We start from the raw sequence: 17,760 nt of genomic DNA on the forward strand, positions 1-17,760 counted from the left end.
ACACGTCACGCGTCGCACAGCACACGTCACAGCCGGCTCCTTTATTCCCCGCCCCGCCCCCCCGTCACAGCGGCAGGTACAGCGAGTAGTCCGACAGCAGCCAGCGGCGCGCCGGCCGGGCCGTGCGGCCGATCATGGGCAGCTTCTGCGCGTAGCGGGAGGCCGGGCTGGGGCCGGGCGGCGGCGGGAAGGCCGTCTGGAAGAGGCGGCCCCGGCAGCGGCGCCCCGCCTGGCGGCCCGCGATGAGGAAGCGGAAGTGCGGGGCGCCGCGCGGCGCGAAGCGGCTCTTCTGGAACACGTCGCGGGCGCCGGCGGCCGGGGCCTGGGGGCGCGGGGCCCCGCGCGGCCGGTGCAGGCGCGGCAGCGGGCGGCTCTCGGCGGGCGCCGGGCCGCGCGGGCTCTCCTCGGCGCGCGGGCTCACGGTGGCGCTGGCCGTCAGCTGCGGCATCTTGCGCACCGCGTCGGCCGCCGCCGCCGGCTCCTTCTTGGCGCCCGCGGGCCGCGCCGCCGCCGCCGCCGGCTGCCCGGTGCCGAAGCGCGTGGCCAGGCTGTCCCCGAAGAAGGCGTACAGCTCGCGGTAGGTGGCTCCGAGCCGCGCCGGCGCCCCCGGGCCGCAGCCCGGCTCCGCGGCGCCCGCCTCGGGCAGCGGCCCGCTCCAGGCCGGGTCCTCGGGCCGCCGGCCGCCCCGGCCCCGGCCCCGGCCCGGCTCGGCCGCCCGCGCCTTCATCTTGAGCAGCCGCTCCACGGCCACCTGCGGGGGGGGGGGGAGTGAGCGCGCGGTGCCCCCTCCGTGCCCCCGCCGTGCCCCCTCCGTGCCCCCCGCCGCGCCCCCGACGTGCCCCCTCCGTGCCCCGCGCGGTGCCCCCGCCGCGCCCCCGCCGTGCCCCCTCCGTGCCCCCCGCCGCGCCCCCGCGCGCTCACCAGGATGGCCCCGTACACCTTGTGGCCGTCCGCCTTCACCTGCGCGTTGGACACCGAGTAGTCGTCCAGCACGGCCTGCAGGTTGGCCCAGTAGGTGGACAGGTGGGGGTACAGCACCCGCTCCACGGCCTGCGGGGGAGGGGGCGGTGAGGGCAGCCCGGGCCCCGCCGCCCCCCCCGGAGGCGCCCCCTCACCTTCCAGCCCAGGGCGTGCAGCCCCACCACGGCGCCGTAGTGGGAGCACAGCGGCCGCACCGGGTCCGCCAGCACCTTCTGCAGCGACAGCAGGATCTGCTGGGCCAGGCCGCTCACCAGGTCCCCGTGGATCCTGCGGGGGGCAGGGCAGGCCGTGGGCCGGGGTCCCCGGGGAGCCCCCCCCCCCGCGCCCCGCCGCGGGCCCTACCAGAAGATGTGGCTGAGCAGCAGCGCCGCGCCGTCGCGCAGGGTCCAGTGGTCATTGAGCGGGTTGATGGAGGCGGCCAGCGGCTCGAGCACGCAGTAGAGCACGCTGCCCACCAGCGAGCGCACGTACGGGCCCAGGCACAGGTGCGGGTTGCGCAGGAGGCTGCGGGCCACCTGCAGCAGGCGGTGCAGCTGCTCCAGGTCGTGGCTCACCGACTTCACCTGGGCGCGGGGGCAGCAGCAGGTGGGCCCGAGCTCCGCCCTTTCCACAGGCCCCGGGGTCCGGGCGGGGCCCCCTGGACACCAGGGCAGCCCCACGGGTCCAGAGATGGCCACGGGGGGGGGGGGGGCGCTTTTGGCAGAGGCGCCACGTGAAAGCCAACTCCCCCCTCCAAGTCACAAGATAGGGGCCTGCTATATGGATGCAAAGTGAGAGGGAGGGCTCTGCCCTTGAGCAACGCGCTTCCAGTCTTGTTGGCTTCCCTCCTGCCCACCCTCTCCTAGATGCTGCAGCAATCATCCCTGGCCCCCGCCCCCCCCCACGGCCCTCCCCCCTCCATCACTGACCCCACTGACGACATAGACAAAGTAGGGCAGCAAGGCGGCAATCTTGGAGTTGGTCTGAAGGTCCTGAAGCGCCACCTGGAAGAACAGGAGATGGTGACCGTGAGTCCTCTGGGCCCACAACCTCCCACCTGGGGCAGCAGGGTCCCCGTGGAGCCCTCCAGCCCTGGGGACCTGTAGGCTCCCAGGGGCTTCACTGTACTCATAACAAAGCTGAGGTCCAGGGCCACAGAGCTAGGGTGGGCATTCATCCCTTTTCAGAGGAAAGGGGGCCCATGTTGGGGGGGGTGGGGGAGGAGTGAGGGGAGGGGAGACTCTGAACATAGTCACAGATAAAGAGAAAGTCCTAACTGGCTCTGGAGGCCGTCATGCCCTCCTCCAATCAGGCCCCACCAGAGCTGAAGCCCCTAGCAGGCCCCAGACCCAAGCCTCCATCTCAACAGGTTGTTGTAGGGGAGGGGCTGTAGAAGCAAGCTCACCAAAGGGGAGCCAGCACATGCTCCCCCCGGGGGGCTTTTCACACTAGGGCTCCTCCTTGGTAGTGTTAGCCTCAATCCAGATGAAGGCACCACAGAACAAATTGGACTCAAGGTCCAGAAAGCTAGGACCCCTGGAGCAGGAGCAAGGAAGGGCCCTTGTTTTCCTGCTTCAGTAAGAACCCTAGATCATATCTGAGTGATGATGGCTCACTCCACAAGGCTGGGAGGCAAAGAAAGGGAATCTTGGGAATGATGAGAGGACAAGACTTAGGCCAGAAGACCTGGGGTGTGAATGGAGAATGCTTAACTGGGAGCCCTCAAGGAGGTAGACCCTGATCCTCTCCCATCCCAAAATAGAGGAAGGCCACAGGGAAGGGTGAGGGCAAAATAAACCCCAGAGGATATTCCAAAACGTCCACTCCAGTCTATCATCCATCCTGGTCTGGGCTCAGCTTGGCTGGTCCACAGGCCCCAGGCTGGACTTCTTAAAGGAAACCCCAGAGATCTGGCAGTCTGGACCTTCATGAGCTGTGGGTCATCCCCCAGCACGGCACGGGTCACTTGCTGGTAGTACTTGAGCAGGTCATCCGTCAGCGAGGAGACAGCACTGGGCACTGCAAAGGAATGGACAGTAAAAAAACAGAATGATGAACAAAGGACCCTTCCATGTTGCTGAGAGCCTATCTATGCTGGGTCTTGTAAACCACAGAAAGTGGGGATAAACAAGGAGAGGCTGGTACCATCATGGACTCATGCTGACCTCTGCTGGAGTCACCTGATCATTCTCAGTGAATGACTTCCTGACCTGCCTTAATTAGAACATCATATTTCAAAAGCTGGAGACCTTCTATGCTGGATCTGAGTTCCACAAACAGGGAGGGAGGGTTTGCTGGCCTAGGGCTGCTCAGACCCTCTGGAGAAAGGCCCCTAGAGGTTTGTGACAGAAGGATGGGACCGCTGCCACAGGAGGCTCAGGAAAAGAGAGGCAGGCGGTTATAAAGAAAACGCCACCAGGAAGGAAAAACGATGCTCGAGAAAGAAATGTCTGAGACAAAGAAAAATTATTCTCCTGAGGAAGATGGGAGCTGCCCAAAGAGACTGCCAGGTATGCCCAGAAACTGCCCAGTTAACTTGCATGTGAAGTACATAAATGGAAGGAGGGCCAGGGAACAGAGCCCCGCTCAGGAGTCAAAGCTGTTATGGGAGCCAACAATGGATAAAAAGGGATCAGTTTGCTGTATCGGAGGAATTGTATGTAAAGGTATCCAGCCTGTACACCTTAGTTTAAAGAACATACATTACAGTGAACACAATGGAACCAGGCTCCCCTAAACTGCCACACACTCTTTTCTGTGGCTGTAGAATTGTCTGTGGCTTCCTCTTTCTTTTCTAACATCTCTTAACACTCCTCCCCAATCAAAATAAAAGCCTAAAATCACATTGGTCATGTCTGAAAATCTCAGGCTCCTTCTATCCCTCAGGTCCATCATCTCTCTTCCAAGAGCATGAAAGGTGGCATCGACCCAATTCTATTCTTAGGGGAAAGGAAATAGGGAAAGGAAGGAAGGAAAAGCTTAGAGAAGGGTCAGGACAGTAGGAAGAGACAGGGCTGCTCCTCTGCCAAAGAGATGGACCTTTGCCCAGACAATAAAGATGGCTCTCGTGCAGCTGAAGGCATGGGAAGGAATTGGGGAGCAAGGCCCCCATCATTTGGCAGATGAAAATATTTCTGGGGTACCTGAAAAAGGGAAGTGGAACTCACCAAGAACCAGGGCACCCCTCAAGAACAGCACTTGGTAAAATCCCCTCCTTCTGTTAAGATTAGATTGGAAGCTCCTGGAGGGGAGGGCCTTTCTGTGTATGCTCAGTACTTAGTGCTTAGGAGGCCATTAATCAATGTTTACTAGGTTAGAAGATGGAGAGGGTGGGGTTAGATGATGACTGAATGAACTCAAAGAACATTTAGGGGGCAGCTAAGTGGCACAGTGGATAAAGCACTGGCCCTGGAGTCAGGACGACCTGAGTTCAAATCCAGCCTCAGACACTTAAAAATTACCCAGCTGTGTGGCCTTGGGCAAGCCATTTAACCCCACTGCCTTGCAGAAAGAAAAAAAACACTTAGGTTCAAGGCCATGGTGGGCAGTGAGAGGAGTGCCCCAGAAATCTGTGGTCAGTCCTAGGCCCTGGGACATTTTTATCCATGACTTAAGATAATAGGCAGAGGTGGCATGCTCAGATGACACATGACTAAGCTAAAAATATGACATCACTGTGCCTGTATCCTGTATCAGATAATTTGCTATATCAAGGCAAGGGGAGGGAGAAACTTTTAGAAAAATGAATGTTCTTCCCCATCAGGCTACAAGGGAACAGTCTGCAATTGTGGGAAATGACCTCCTAGATCTAAGAAAATGCTCTTGGTGAAGGGGGGTGACTCTGCGAGGATCAGGGGATTTTTGATGACACCTGTCTCCCTGTTTTTCTTTGCAGAGAGGTGGGGGCCTATGGGCACCTGAAGCACCATTGCTGTCTGCCATCCTGCTTTGTTCCTGGGGAGACTCTTCCCTGCCCTCCTCCAAAAGGGACCACAGTCAACTTCAGGCCAAGATGGTGGAGAGAAGACAGGCACAGTTCTAAAGTCTCCTGATCTCTTCCCCATCTATCACATGAAAAAGGGACCACAGTCATAAAAACTCTGAAGCTCAAAAGTAGGAGAGAAGAGAAACCTTAGAGGTCAGGAAGGGCATCCAAGGAATCAAGGCCCAAGAATGGCTCTGATAGGTCTTATTGGGCTTCTAAAAAGAGAGGGGATAAGAGGTCCCCTCAGTGGAAGTTTGGCAGGGGAAGGGAAAGGAAGCCTAAGGGAAAAGATCTCACAATCAGCAGCAACTTGCAGAGGGGAGAGGCAGTAGACACACACAAGGTGGGGGTGGTAGCGATAAAGAGGGAAGAATGCAGATAGGCCATCACACACATCCCTCTCTTGGGGAATGGCTCAACAAGTAACAGAGTGGAGACCGAAAGAACCCCACTGCAGCCTCTGACTAGCCTTGGCGACCGCCCCCCAGGGGACGGGGGAAGTAAAGGCCGAGGTGAGGCATGGGGAAGGAAGCAGGGTACAGCCAGTCTTCTGATCACCTTCATGTGTAGGTCATGGGCTTGCATTTCTTGTGCTCACAGGTGGGGGGGGCAAGTGTGAAAGAATGAGAAGGGGGGCTTGTAGTTGATTAAGTGAAAATATTTTAAAGTGTTCAAAAGAACAAAATGTGTTCTTGTCATTTCTCATCATTTACCTGATCCTTGAGGCTCCACATTCCCTTTACCATCCAGATAGGAAACATGAACTAGAGAAAGACCAGAGAAGGCAGGTCAGATTCACTCTGTTCATGGCCTCTCCACCCTGAGTTGAGGAAACCCCAACCCTCTGGTCCCCCTCCTCCCTTTGGGCCAGCCCTGGGGGTCTCCTACCTCTCACAGCTGTCTCAGGGCAGCCCTTGGGAATATTGGTGGCCAGCGCCAGCTCCACCAGGTTCACCTCTCGGTCTTCAGGGAAGTAGAGGTCGCCTTCCCTGGCAGAACGCAGGGGCAGGGTCTCCTGGGAACCATAGCCACAAACTGCCTAGGAATGGGAGGGCAAGGCTATATGTTCTGGAAACTTTAAATTGACATCGAGAAAGATGATTCTGGGAGGGGAACTGTTCCTTTTTTTTTTTGCAAGGCAAATGAAGTTAAGTGGCTTGCCCAAGGCCACACAGGTAAATTATTAAGTGTCTGAGGCTGGATTTGAACTGGGGTACTCCTAACTCCAGGGCTGGGACTCTATCCACTGCACCACCTAGCCGCCCGGAGGGGAACTGTTCCTGAAGAGAGGGCCAGGGGCAGGAAGATCCAGAGACACCACAGTCCTTGGGAACGGAAGCAAAGAGTTCTGGGGCAAATTTTGGGTTCTTAGAGAGTCATGGGAACATAACTGGGGATAAGCTGGGTGTGGCAGTCAAGGCTGCACTTCCCTTCTGGACACATCAACACTTCAGATGAGTCTCTCCTCATTCATTCCTTACCTCGCAAACTACTTCTACCATATTAGGTGTTTCATGAGCACCAACTACAGGCAAAGCCATTGGCCACAGTGATCTGCCCACCTGAAAAGGCTTCCTCCCCAATTTCTAGCCTCCCTTCAAGGCCTAGCTTTTCCACGAAGTTTTCCTTGACCATTCCATAATGGTAAAAAGAATCATTCCCATTTCTATGCCATGTTAAGACTCCACACACATGGTCCTGCCCTTTGACAGCTGAGGGATGGACGTGGAGCCTGCCCCAGATCTCACCTCTACGTTGCTCCACCTCAGGGCCCGGTTGAAATCTTCCACCGTCAGTTTGCGACGTTTGGTGTGCTTCATGAACTGGGAGCTGTTCTGAGGTCAGTGGGAAGGCAGGTGTCAGCAGGGGGAGAATACAAGGGGAAACAGGGCAGGGGGCCTCCCTGCTCCCGCTGGGCCGTACCTGGGTGGCCTCCCGAAGCCTGTAGCAGACGTCCTCGGCCAGAAGCGCGGCCACCTCGTCGCTCAGCTCCAGCCCGGCACTTTCGGCCATGAGCCGGACAGACTCCCTGGGGATTTCCACAAAGCGCCGCTCCTCTCGCTCCGACATGGCCCCAGGGTGCTGGGGCGGCCACGAGGGCCTCCCAGTCTGGAAGGAGAGAACATCGGGGTGGGGAGGGGCTCTGGAGCCCATGGGCCCGGTGGGATGGGGGGTCCTGGCACCTGCTCACCCCTTCATTACTGGTGCCCTGGCACTGGGGGCGGCGCCAGAGGGAGAAGCTGGTCGGGCCTCTTCCCCACAGAACACAAGTGACCAGGATTTGCAGGGCCCTTGAAGGCTGCGGGGCCCCCAGGAGCGACCTCCTGCTGCAGAAGGGCCCCCAGGCGGCCTGGGGGTACAGCACGGTGCCCTTTGGGCCTCAGAGCAGCAGAGACCAAGGCCAAGGGCCCTCCTCACTCCTCTCCGCGCGCCTGAACTCAGATCCTCCCGACTGCCCTGGGGCAGGGGGCTGCCAAGGAGGAGGAGACCCCAGGAGCTGCCCCCCAGTCCGGCCCGGGCCCGAGTTCGACTCTCTCCGGGCCCCCCCTCCGGGCCTCAGTTTCCTCATCTGTAAAATAAAAGGCGGGGAGGGTCGACCTCTAGGTTCCCCCTCCAAAACTGGACCTACGAGAGGCTTCGGCGCCGAGTCGCAACCTCTGACCTCGGGGTCAGGGGGCGGGGCCAGGCGAGGGCAGGCTTGCCACAGCCGGGGCCCCCGGCGGAGGGGAGGGCGAGGTGGTGAGACCCCGGGCCCGAAGAAGCTCGGAAGCCCCGCGCTGAAGGCGGGAGCGAGCCGCGCGGAACTTACCCGAGGGGGGCGAGGGCGCGGGCGGCGCGGGCGCGGGGGGCGCGGGGGGCGCGGGGGGCGCGGGGGGCGCGGGGGGAGCGGGGGTCGAGGGCGCGGGGGGGCGAGGGCGCGGGGGGCTCCGGCGGCTCCGGCTCCCGTGCCCAGTCTCAGTTCCCTCGCAGGAGGCTGGCCCCGCCCTCCCTCGCCCCCGGCCAATCCCCGGGCGGCTCTCCGGAGCCCCGCCCAGGCCTGGCGTCACGTGGGGACGACTGCGGGAGGAGCCATGTTGCCGGGGCGTCACGTGACGCCAGCCCTTAAAGGGACCCGGGGGGTGTATTCCGGTCGGCCCAGGGCGGGCCTTCTGCACCCCCTCTTTTTACCGCCCCGCAGTCAAACCAGAGCCCGCCCCCCCTTTCCTCCCTCTCCCCCACCGCAGGCCCAGGCCCGTCTCTAACTGGCCAACAGCCCCGCAGGGCCGAGTGGAGGTCCCGCTGGGGTGGGCCCATCCCGGCCCGGCCTTAAGGAAACTTCCCTGGGCCTGAGTGGAGAACGGGTGGGAGGGGGGAGAGAAGCGAGGCGATCACTTCCGGGTCGGCACCCGACCCCCCCCCCCCCGTGACTCGCTGCGGCCTAGGAGCCGGGGGGGGGGGACCGAAGTGGAGAAGGGAGGCTGGGGGGCTCCGGCTGAATGTGAGTGAACTGGGAGCCGAGCCCCCTCCCCAGCCTTGAAAGCCACGGAACGTGGTGCGTCACGGGGCCGGTGGCGCAGGGGCTGGAGCCCCGGAGCCAGGAGGACCTGGGTTCAAATCCGACCCCAGAGGCTTCATGGGCCCAGCCGCGTGGCCCTGGGCGAATGCCTTGACCCATTGCCTAGCCTAAAAAGTGCGGCAGTCTTCAGTAAATGAACTTGCCAGAGGGTGGAGACTTTTTCTAGAAGTTTAGCCAGGAGCGGAAGAGAGATGGGACAAGAAATGAGTCCAGCCTAAGTGAAGACAGCTTAAGGAGGCTGGCACGGCTGTAGGCAGCAGGGAAGGAGCCAGTGCAGGAGAGCCTGAGCATGAGGGAGGAAGGCATGTTGGGAGAGTCCAGATCCCAGAGATGATGGGAACAGATGGCATCATTAGACACTATCACAACGGGAGAGAGTGAGGGAAAAAAACCACAGAGAGTCTTTTGGGTATGAAATAAGGAAAAAAAGTTTCTAGCAATTGATTTCTGGTTTCTCAATCAAGAGGTAAAGGAGCTTGGGGGAAGAGTGGCAAAGAGGAGGGGTACAGAGGGCTGGTCTGGGAATAGAAAGTTTAGAAGAGTGACTATAGAATGTGATAATGAAGCAGTTTGGGGTACCGGTACTAAGCTAGAATGTGAAGGAATCTCACAAAGACTCAGGGTGATAGGGGACAGATGTTTTCCCTTCATTTTCAAAGACCAAGGCATCAGGGAGGTGATGCTGTGACAAGCACATGAATTGGATTTCAGTGAAGGGGGGCTGTGCTAAGTCACCAGCCTCACTTTCTCCTCCAGAAGCATCTGGGTCCAGCAGCCAGATATGGATCAGGATGACTGGAGGTGTGAGGCAGTCAGGCTGAAGTGATTTGCCCAGGGTCACGCAGCTAGTAAGTGGCAAGTGTCTGAGGCTAGATTCAAACTCCCATTCTCCTGGATCCAAGGCCAGTAATCTAACCCACTTCACCACCTAGCTGCCCCTATGGGACAGATAAGTTTTATTTGACAGGTTTTAAGGTTATTGCATGGTGGGCTCTACCTCTAATGGATAAGCAGCTAGCAGGGAGAAAAGCTTGGATTTATATAGTGGTTCAGGGGATGGTGTATGGACTGGGTAATGTGGAAGATCCTGGGCAAACTAAGTAAAGAGGATTATATCAGGGTATTCTGGGGTAACAAAGGCTCATTTGGGAAACAAAGGGTTAAGAGTGTTATCATGTGGGGCCTGTCCCTCTTTGCCTGTCCTTGTGGGATCCTCCCGGAGGAGAAACAGAATACCCAGGTGGTTGTTGTCAATTCAAGGTCTCTAAAAGGGAGGCCTTTCTCAGGACTGGTGAGCAGATGTCACAACAATATATTTTTCTCAGTATGCACAATCAGCATAGCTCACGATGTGGTAGTGTACCATAGAAAGCCATAGAATCGAACTCTTTGTTTTCTGTCTAGCAAGCCCCCAATAATAAACATTTGTCCAGTTGAGGCTCCGCTTCATTTAGTAGTTTACAAGTGGGAAAAGGAGGAATGAATAAGCAGGGCTTACATTTAGGACAAAATGAGTATCACCAGGAACAGCGGAAAGGGACTCACTGATACAAGGCAGTGTTAACAGAATTTCCCTGAGCTGGTCTAAGCTGAGAATGGCCTGTAACAGAGCAGGCCAGAGGTGCCAGTAATCAAGTAGCAGTTTGTTTAACTCATTTCAGAATGAGGAATGCAGAAATTCTCCTGATCACTCCCAAGATGTCTCAGAGATCACATCTATGGGTACAAGCAGGATGAAGCCTTGGGGAAGATTGAGAGCAAGGAGGAATCTGGTGGGGGAGGCAGTGTGGCCTGGGATTTGGAGGATGATCTGGTCAGAATCACTGGGATGGGATCCCTGTGATCAGGTGGGAGGCCAGAGGCTGAAGGAGAGTTTTCCTTGGACCTTCACATCCCAGCTGGGAGACTGGGCAGGTGGCATGAAGCTGGGATGTTACTTTGGGGAGGGGAGATGGAAGATGGCCTAGAGATTGAAGGCTGAGGAGATCGAAAACTCAAGATCTGGCTTCCCACCTAGGGAAGGAGGCTGGTAATGATATCTGACACAGAAGACTGAGGATCAACCACAAGCTTCCTGTCTACCTCAGCTTTAATTCAGTCACCAGGACCCCCAGATCATCTTCAGAGCTGCCTGTTCATGCTTCCCCCAGCTTATAAAGCTGACTCTTGTATTTACCACCACTGAAGTCGATTTCATTAGGTTTAATCCCAGTCAGGCATGCCAAGGTATCACTGGATACCGAGTCTGCCTCTTCTGGCTCTGTCGCCTGCGGATTTCATCCAAGTCAGCCTTGGAAGCATTTGTAGCGCTGCTCTCATGGACACCACAGAGTGCAGCTCTCCAACCAGTGTGTCTGGTTATACATCATCATCTGTAATCCATCCTCTCCACTGGCACAGCTTGGGACTCCTGGCTCTTTCTAAGAGCTGGTTCCCTTCTGGTTCATTAAGTGTCCGAATTAGGAGTTCATCTACTCCGGTCTGCCCCTTTTACAGATAAAGATACTGAAGCCCAGATTCATTTCAGCTGCCCCTAGTTACTTGGGTTTCCAACCCAAGAGAGAGTTGGGGGGAGGGGATAGCATCAGAGAACAAGCACAGAGAAAATGGATATCATGTGACATTTATTAAGGCCCATTCCCACCCAGGCTCTAGGGTGCTCCAAGAGTCTTTATCCAAGTTAGAGGAGAACAGCCATCTGAAAACAATCAGAAAAGGCCGGCAGTCTCTCAGAGACAAAGAACCTTCCTCCCTGAGGCCTTCCAAAGAACACCAGGGTCCAGCCTGGGGGGCACTCTGAGGCCTGTCCACCTCGCTGAAAGTCAGCATTAAACAAGGAAGAGGCCTCTCCACTCAGCTCACAAGACCTGTGATAAATGGCACAGAGAAACAAAATCACAAATCCTCCACAAAAAGCCATGAAGCTCCAAGCTTCCCATGGCACCAGAGGAGCCCTGCTGGGCCCCATCCAAGCAGATCATACTGCCCATCTGATGCCTGCCCCCAAACCAACAGCAGCAGAACAAGGGCCTTACCCAGGTAGTCATCCATCAGGGAGCCAATAGCAAACTAGAATTGAGAAGAAAAGGAACAAGATCAGATGGATCCAAGGCTCAGCCCCACAGACATCCCCACCCACCCACCTTTCTTCAGGGTGCCCCAGGAAGGCCTCCCTTTCCAGCAAAGATGGGCCAAGCTCCATGGGCTGGGTCACTCAGGACGAGCCCAGGAGGAAACGACTCACTATATCGTTCTTATCCACTCGTGTTCCCACAATCTTGAGGCGGATTTCATCATCCTGCTGAATCACAATGTCCTGGGGAGGGAGAGGGACAGATATTTCTGAATCGTTCAGGTTTGTGTACGTGGGGGGAGAGGGGGAGAGGGGGAATGGTGTTTTAGCTCAGAGTCCCCTGCAAATCAGGATCCCTCTCATCACCTCCTCCTCCCTCCCTTTCCACCTTCTCACCTCATCCACTGTTTTGTAGCATGGAGGGTTAGAGTTGGGATCAAATTCCATCTCAGAGGGAATGGACTGAAAAAGAAACATCAGTGGGTGGATGGTAGTCAAACTGAGGCTTTCTCCTCACCCTACCCAAGGTACCTACTCACATGGCGAGAAATGAAGCAAGACATGGGTCCAATCTCTGTGAAGAGTCCCACCTGCAGCAAGGAAAGGCAAAAATGAAAGTCACCAGCAGTCCCCCTGATGTCTCACCCACTCTGCGCCCACAATCCTCCAGCCCCTGCCATGCGCATTCCTCCCCCGCTCTTCTAAAGGGCTCACCTTGTTGACCTGTGTGACAACAGCGTCCACAACCTCCCCCTTGAAGGGACGGAAGACGATAGCTTTATATTTGACGGGATACAGCACGAATCCTCGACCAGGTTGGATTACCCCGGCCCCAATGTTGTCAATGGTGGTGACAGCAATCACAAAACCATACCTGGAGGGAAGGAAGGAAAGACAAGCCCAGCTGGCAGGGAGAGAGGCGAGAAGCAATCCAATACCCTCATTGTACAGATGAGGGAACAGACTGGGAGGATGGGGGCCAGGTAACTGGTGGATTCAAAGCCGGAGGGGGTCAAAGCCTGTCAAAGCCCTTGGACTCTAGAACTCCAAAAAGCATCAGAACCCAGACAACACAGAGGTGAGTCTGGATCATAAAGTGATCTTATAAGGTAGTAATCACTGTTCTATTTGGTTGGTGTTACTTTAAACACATAAAAAGGGAATAAGCAGAACAGTCTAGGTGAACCAGAAGCAGAAAAGTCCCACTGGATAAGCACGGAGAGGACGAATGACCGGGAACAGGATGGAAGCTGGGTGGCAGCCATCCCCCTTTTACCCCAGTGCCTCAGGGTGGACCCTGGGGAGAGGGGCCAGGCCTCGGGCTCGGCGTCCTGCTCCCAAAACAAGGGAACTGAGTGAAGGACAAGACCCGATTCGGAGGGCTGGAGAAGGCACCCTGCTGAAGTTCTCCAAGAGTTTCCCAGGTTCTACCTTGGCCGAGGCCTTGAGTTGGGGGAGCCGCTCAATACCTGGCCTCAAGGGGCCCCCAATCCATTTGGGGAGAAAGGTGGCCCACCCTTCTATTCTAGTATATTGCTCTGATCTGTCCTGGGAGCAGGAGAAGCCTGGGTTCGAATCCCACCTCCAATGACTAATTACTGTCTAAGCAGCAGCTAAGGGATGCGGCGGATGGAGGCGGGAGGGGTCTGGATGCGCCCCGGCCTCCGGGGCCAGCCCCCGTCAGAGCCAGGGGCCCGAGCGCCCACCAAGTGTGGGGGGTCCGGCCGGGGTGTCTCCCACCCAACGCCCCTGCTGCAGAAGCCTCTGGCGAGCTTTAGGGGCTGCAGCAGGGTCCGAGGTCGCCATCACCGCTTGCGCCCCCCAGGACCTCCCCAGAGTCGGCGTGGCCCGCGCCCGGGGGGATCCGAGCTCGGCTCGCCAGCCCGGGGCGGCCCCGGGGCGCCCCTCACTCACTTGCCCGTGCACGTGCCCTCCACCTCGGTGAACAGCTTCTGCTTGACGGTGTTGAGCAGGTTGGGCCCGAAGTAGCGCGGGTGCAGGAGGATCTCGTGCTCCAGGGAGATCTGCGGGGACCGGGCGGTGGGACCGGGGCCCCGGGCCCCAGGCCCGACCCCGGCCCCGCCCGCCTCCCCGCCCCCACCCCGCGGCGCTCACGTGGTAAAACATCGTCTCCCGGACCGGAGGGCGCGAAGGAACCGCCTCCGCCGCCGGGAATCCGCGGGCCCGCCCGGAAGTCACGGCGCTTCCGGGGGAACAAGCCTCCAGCAGGTGCCGCCCTTGACCTCCCCCTCGGCTCACCTGATTGGCTCGTGCCAGCCTGCCTCCCGCCCCTCCGCCCCTTCGGATTGGGTCTTTCTCTGGACCCCGCCTCCCGCCCGCTAGACAGAAATCGACTGGCTCTCGGGACCATCGAGCCCTTTCCGGGCCCCTTAGGGCGGAGTCACCGGCCAGTGGCTCGGGCTGCCCAGATCCCGCCCCCGCTAGGCGCCTTTGTGGCTGCTGATTGGCTCGTCCTAAAGCCGCTCCCCAGGGCCCCGCCCCAGCCCCGCCACGTGCGGGAGGAGCGCGTTTGGGGTGCGCCGGCTCGCGCGGCTCCAGGCGCCTTCCATCCTCTGCGGTCACGCCTGCGCCCCACGGCCTCCCGGAGGTCGCGCTCCCCCAGGCCTCGCCCTCTCCGGCCTCCCGCCCCGCCCAGGGCCGGCTCCGGGCCCCCGGGTCCATCTCTGTGGGCGCGGTCCACTCCCCCCGGCCCCGCCGCCCCCCAAGTGGAGGCGGACCCTGGAGAGCACAGGACGCCGGGCCGGGAACGGGGCCGGGGCCGGGGCCGGGAACGGGGCCGGGGCCGGGGCCGGGCCGCCGCTTTATTCTCGCCCCCCGCGTCCCCCGCGTCCCCCGCGTCCCCCGGGCCGGGCCGAGACGGCCTGGAGCTCCCGCTGCACCCGCAGCAGCAGCAGCCCCGCGCCGGCCGTGCGCCCAGGTGGAGGGGCCCGGGCCCAGCCCCCCACTCACCCATGGAGGCCGCCCGCTCAGTGACCATGAACTTGTGCTTCATCCGGGCGTAACGGACCCCCCCGCTGGGCCCCCACCGGCCCCTCCAGCAGCTTCTGCGGGGCGGGGGGTCGGCGAGGAGAGCCCCGGGGTGCCCGCGGGATGGGAGGTGAGGCCGCCGCCCCGGGTCCTCCAGACCCCCCCACCCTTCACAGCCCAGTCAGGGCCGGGACCCCCAAATGGCCCGCAGTGGCTGCGTCCAGCTCAGGCCCCCCTCGGCCAGGCCGAGAGCAGCGGGGAGGCCCCGGCCCGCGTTTGCAGAAGACTGAGCAGCGCATCCCTGACGGGGGAACCACATGGGGCGGCTAGGAGGCCCAGGGGGTAGAGCCCCGGCCATGGATCGGGAGGACCTGGGTTCAAACCCGGCCTCACGCACTTCCTAATGGCCTAACTGGGTGGCCTTGGTGCAGCCACTTAGCCCCACTGCCTTGTAAAAACCCCAAAAGGACAAACTCTAGAAGAGATGAAGCAACATAATGAAATACTAATAAAGACAACTCTACACGCTCTCTCTCTCTTTTTCTTTAAAAACAACTTATAAAGGGGCAACTAAGGTGGTGCAATGGACAGCACTGGCCCTGGAGTCAGGAGGCCCTGAGTTCAAATCCAGCCTCAGACACTTAATAATTACCTAGCTGTGTGGCCTTGGGCAAGCCACTTAAGCCCATTGTCTTAAATAAAAAAAATTAAAAAGATGTTCACTCAGGGGTAGCAGAGATAAGAAATGTTTGTAAAGCGTTTTTAAAATACAAAAGACTAGTGAAAGTTTACAGTGTAAGAACCTGAGTTCAGATCTCCCTTGTGTGATATTGGACCAGGGAGGCAGAAACCTCAGTGTGTTTCTATACCACAAAGCAAGTCCAGGGCAGTCCAGTCAAAAGGAGCTCATGGGTCACCAATGGATAGAGGAAGACCTGGTGCTGGTTCCTCTGCTGAGCCCCTGCATCCAGCCTCCTTTCCCAGGATGATGATCTGTGGATTCCCTGACCTCCAGCCCACAGGGCCCATTCAAATTCTAGCCTTTGGGCATCTGCCCTGGCTGTGCCTACCACTTGGACTGCTCTCCCTCTTTCCTGGTCTCTTGGACTTCCCCTAGGGGGCCTTGTGCCCATTCCTCTTCTGGTGGGCAGACATAGAAGTGATTAACAACCCAAGACCCTCAAGAACCCACAGAAGGGAGCTGTGAACTCATCCAGCCTTTCTGGAGAACTGTCTAGAACTGTGCCCAAAGGGCAACAAAAATGTGCATACCCTTTGACCCAGCAATACCACTACTGGGTCTATACCCTGAAGAGATGATGAAAAAGGGGAAAAACATCACTTGTACAAGAATGTTCATAGCAGCCCTGTTTGCGGTGGCAAAGAACTGGAAATCAAGTAAATGTCCTTCAATTGGGGAATGCCTTAGCAAACTGTGGTCTAGGTATGTCATGGAACACTGTTGCTCTATTAGAAACCAGAAGGGATGGGAATCCAGGGAAGCCTGGAGGGATTTGTATGAACTGATGCTGAGTGAGATGAGCAGAACCAGAAGAACATTGTACACCCCAACAGCAACATGGGGGTGATGAACTTTGATGGATTTGATCATTCCATGAGTGCAACAGTCAGGGACAATTTGGGGCTGTCTGCGATGGAGAATAACGGCTGTGTCCAGAGAAAGAACCAAGGAGTTTGAACAAAGACCAAGGACTATTGCCTTTAATTTAGGGGGAAAAAACCTGAAATCTTATTGTCTGATCTTGTTATCTCTTATACTTTGTTTCCTCCTTAAGGATCTGATTTCTCTCTCATCACATTCAATTTGGATCAGTGTATGCCATGGAAACAATAGAAAGACTGACAGACTGCTTTCTGTCGGGGAGGGGGAGGGAAGTAAGATTGGGGGAAATTATAAAACTCAAAATAAATAAAATCTTAAAAAAAAAAACCCATGGGCGGCTAGGTGGCACAGTGGATAAAGCACTGGCCCTGGAGTCAGGAGTACCTGGGTTCAAATCTGGTTTCAGACACTTAATAATTACCTAGCTGTGTGGCCTTGGGGAAGCCACTTAACCCCGTTTGCCCTTAAAAAAAAAAGAACCCACAGAAGTTAAGAAGAGGAAATGAGGATGAGGAGGGTATAGGAAGGTACAGGAGCATATTGGGAATGAAGAGTAACCAACTATGGGCACAACTTCTTGCTTTTTCTTTTGTCCTCTTAGTCCCAGGACTCCAGACCAACCCCAGGCTACCTGGAGCTGATTGACTTTCCATACACCTGGGGCAAACCCCAAGTCTCATGGTGGGCTTCAAGGGACCTCATAGGTCTTTGAGTCCAACCCTTTACTTTACAGATGGGGAAACTGAGACATAGGAAGAGTCTATGACCTGCTCAGGATCACCTAGGTGTTAAGTATCAGAAGGAGCTTTGAATGTTCCCTGGGACCCTTCATTCAGTGATCAGCAAGGTAGAATCAAGCTTCCCAATATGGCTACAATCCCAAGGGAATCTCTGAATCTCTGAACCTACTGGTCAGCCTCTGTGTGTGTGTGTGTTGTACGGATGGGGATGGGGATGGCTTAGGGCCTAGGGCAGGGAGGGGGAGGCTGGTGTCTCACCGAGAGGTACACATCAGCTGAATGGCCATCAATTTGTAGATGGATGGGCTTCTGGAGGCTGGAGCCTGCAGAGAATTAAGAAGGCCAAGAAGAGGGCAGGACTGCCCCAGGGCCTCCAAGAGCCTGATACATGTTGAAAATGGAGAGCAGGTCTTGGGCGACAGGGTTGCAGTCGTACAGTATGACCCCTAGCTCCTTGATCTGAATGGGAAATGAGGTTTGGGGGTTCCCAAAGTCTTTGAAACTGGCACAGCCCTCTCCCCCTCCCCATCTTACACTACCCATCCTTCTCAAGTCTGTACACACAGTACACTACCTGCTGCTCTGCCACACACTTTATTCCCTTCCACCTTCCTACCTAGGTGAGAGCCCACCAGTCCACATTGGCATTGCCCAGGTAGATATCCCGGCCATCCACCACCCAGAATTTGGAGTGGATGATACCTCCGGTGAGCTGTTCCAGTTCTACTGGGGTCACCTTGGCTCCTGCCCAAAGTGGGGAAGGGGGAGGCTGGTCAGAGCTCTTCCCTTCTCCCCCATTTTCTTCTCCAGGTCATATCCCCCCCCTCCCCCTGT

The 17,760-nt window shown here is 57.5% G+C and overlaps 2 protein-coding genes across 3 annotated transcripts; both read right to left on the reverse strand.

The window, feature by feature from the left end:
- Positions 1–40: 40 nt before the first annotated feature.
- On the reverse strand, positions 41–7,666 carry TAF6L (TATA-box binding protein associated factor 6 like). 2 transcript variants are annotated; one of them, XM_074231269.1, is made up of 11 exons: positions 7,575–7,666; positions 6,869–7,054; positions 6,694–6,780; positions 5,834–5,984; positions 5,659–5,709; positions 2,885–2,979; positions 1,890–1,964; positions 1,324–1,544; positions 1,116–1,248; positions 922–1,050; positions 41–751 (listed from the first exon to the last, which is right to left on the reverse strand). In XM_074231269.1, exons 2-11 carry the CDS (start codon positions 7,013–7,015, stop codon positions 65–67), a joined length of 1,776 nt encoding a protein of 591 aa, XP_074087370.1. In that variant the 5' UTR covers positions 7,016–7,054; positions 7,575–7,666; the 3' UTR covers positions 41–64. The 2 variants fall into 2 exon arrangements, with proteins under 2 accessions (XP_074087370.1, XP_074087369.1); XM_074231268.1 differs by having other exon boundaries at positions 6,869–7,619.
- A 3,442-nt stretch (positions 7,667–11,108) lies between these two features.
- Positions 11,109–13,797, reverse strand: POLR2G (RNA polymerase II subunit G). The gene is made up of 8 exons (XM_074227648.1): positions 13,690–13,797; positions 13,489–13,598; positions 12,289–12,448; positions 12,114–12,164; positions 11,971–12,036; positions 11,746–11,817; positions 11,537–11,570; positions 11,109–11,368 (listed from the first exon to the last, which is right to left on the reverse strand). Exons 1-8 carry the CDS (start codon positions 13,699–13,701, stop codon positions 11,355–11,357), a joined length of 519 nt encoding a protein of 172 aa, XP_074083749.1. The 5' UTR covers positions 13,702–13,797; the 3' UTR covers positions 11,109–11,354.
- Between the last annotated feature and the right edge of the window lie 3,963 nt (positions 13,798–17,760).

This window comes from Macrotis lagotis, chromosome 3, assembly GCF_037893015.1.
Source record: "Macrotis lagotis isolate mMagLag1 chromosome 3, bilby.v1.9.chrom.fasta, whole genome shotgun sequence".
NCBI classification, from domain to species: domain Eukaryota; kingdom Metazoa; phylum Chordata; class Mammalia; order Peramelemorphia; family Peramelidae; genus Macrotis; species Macrotis lagotis.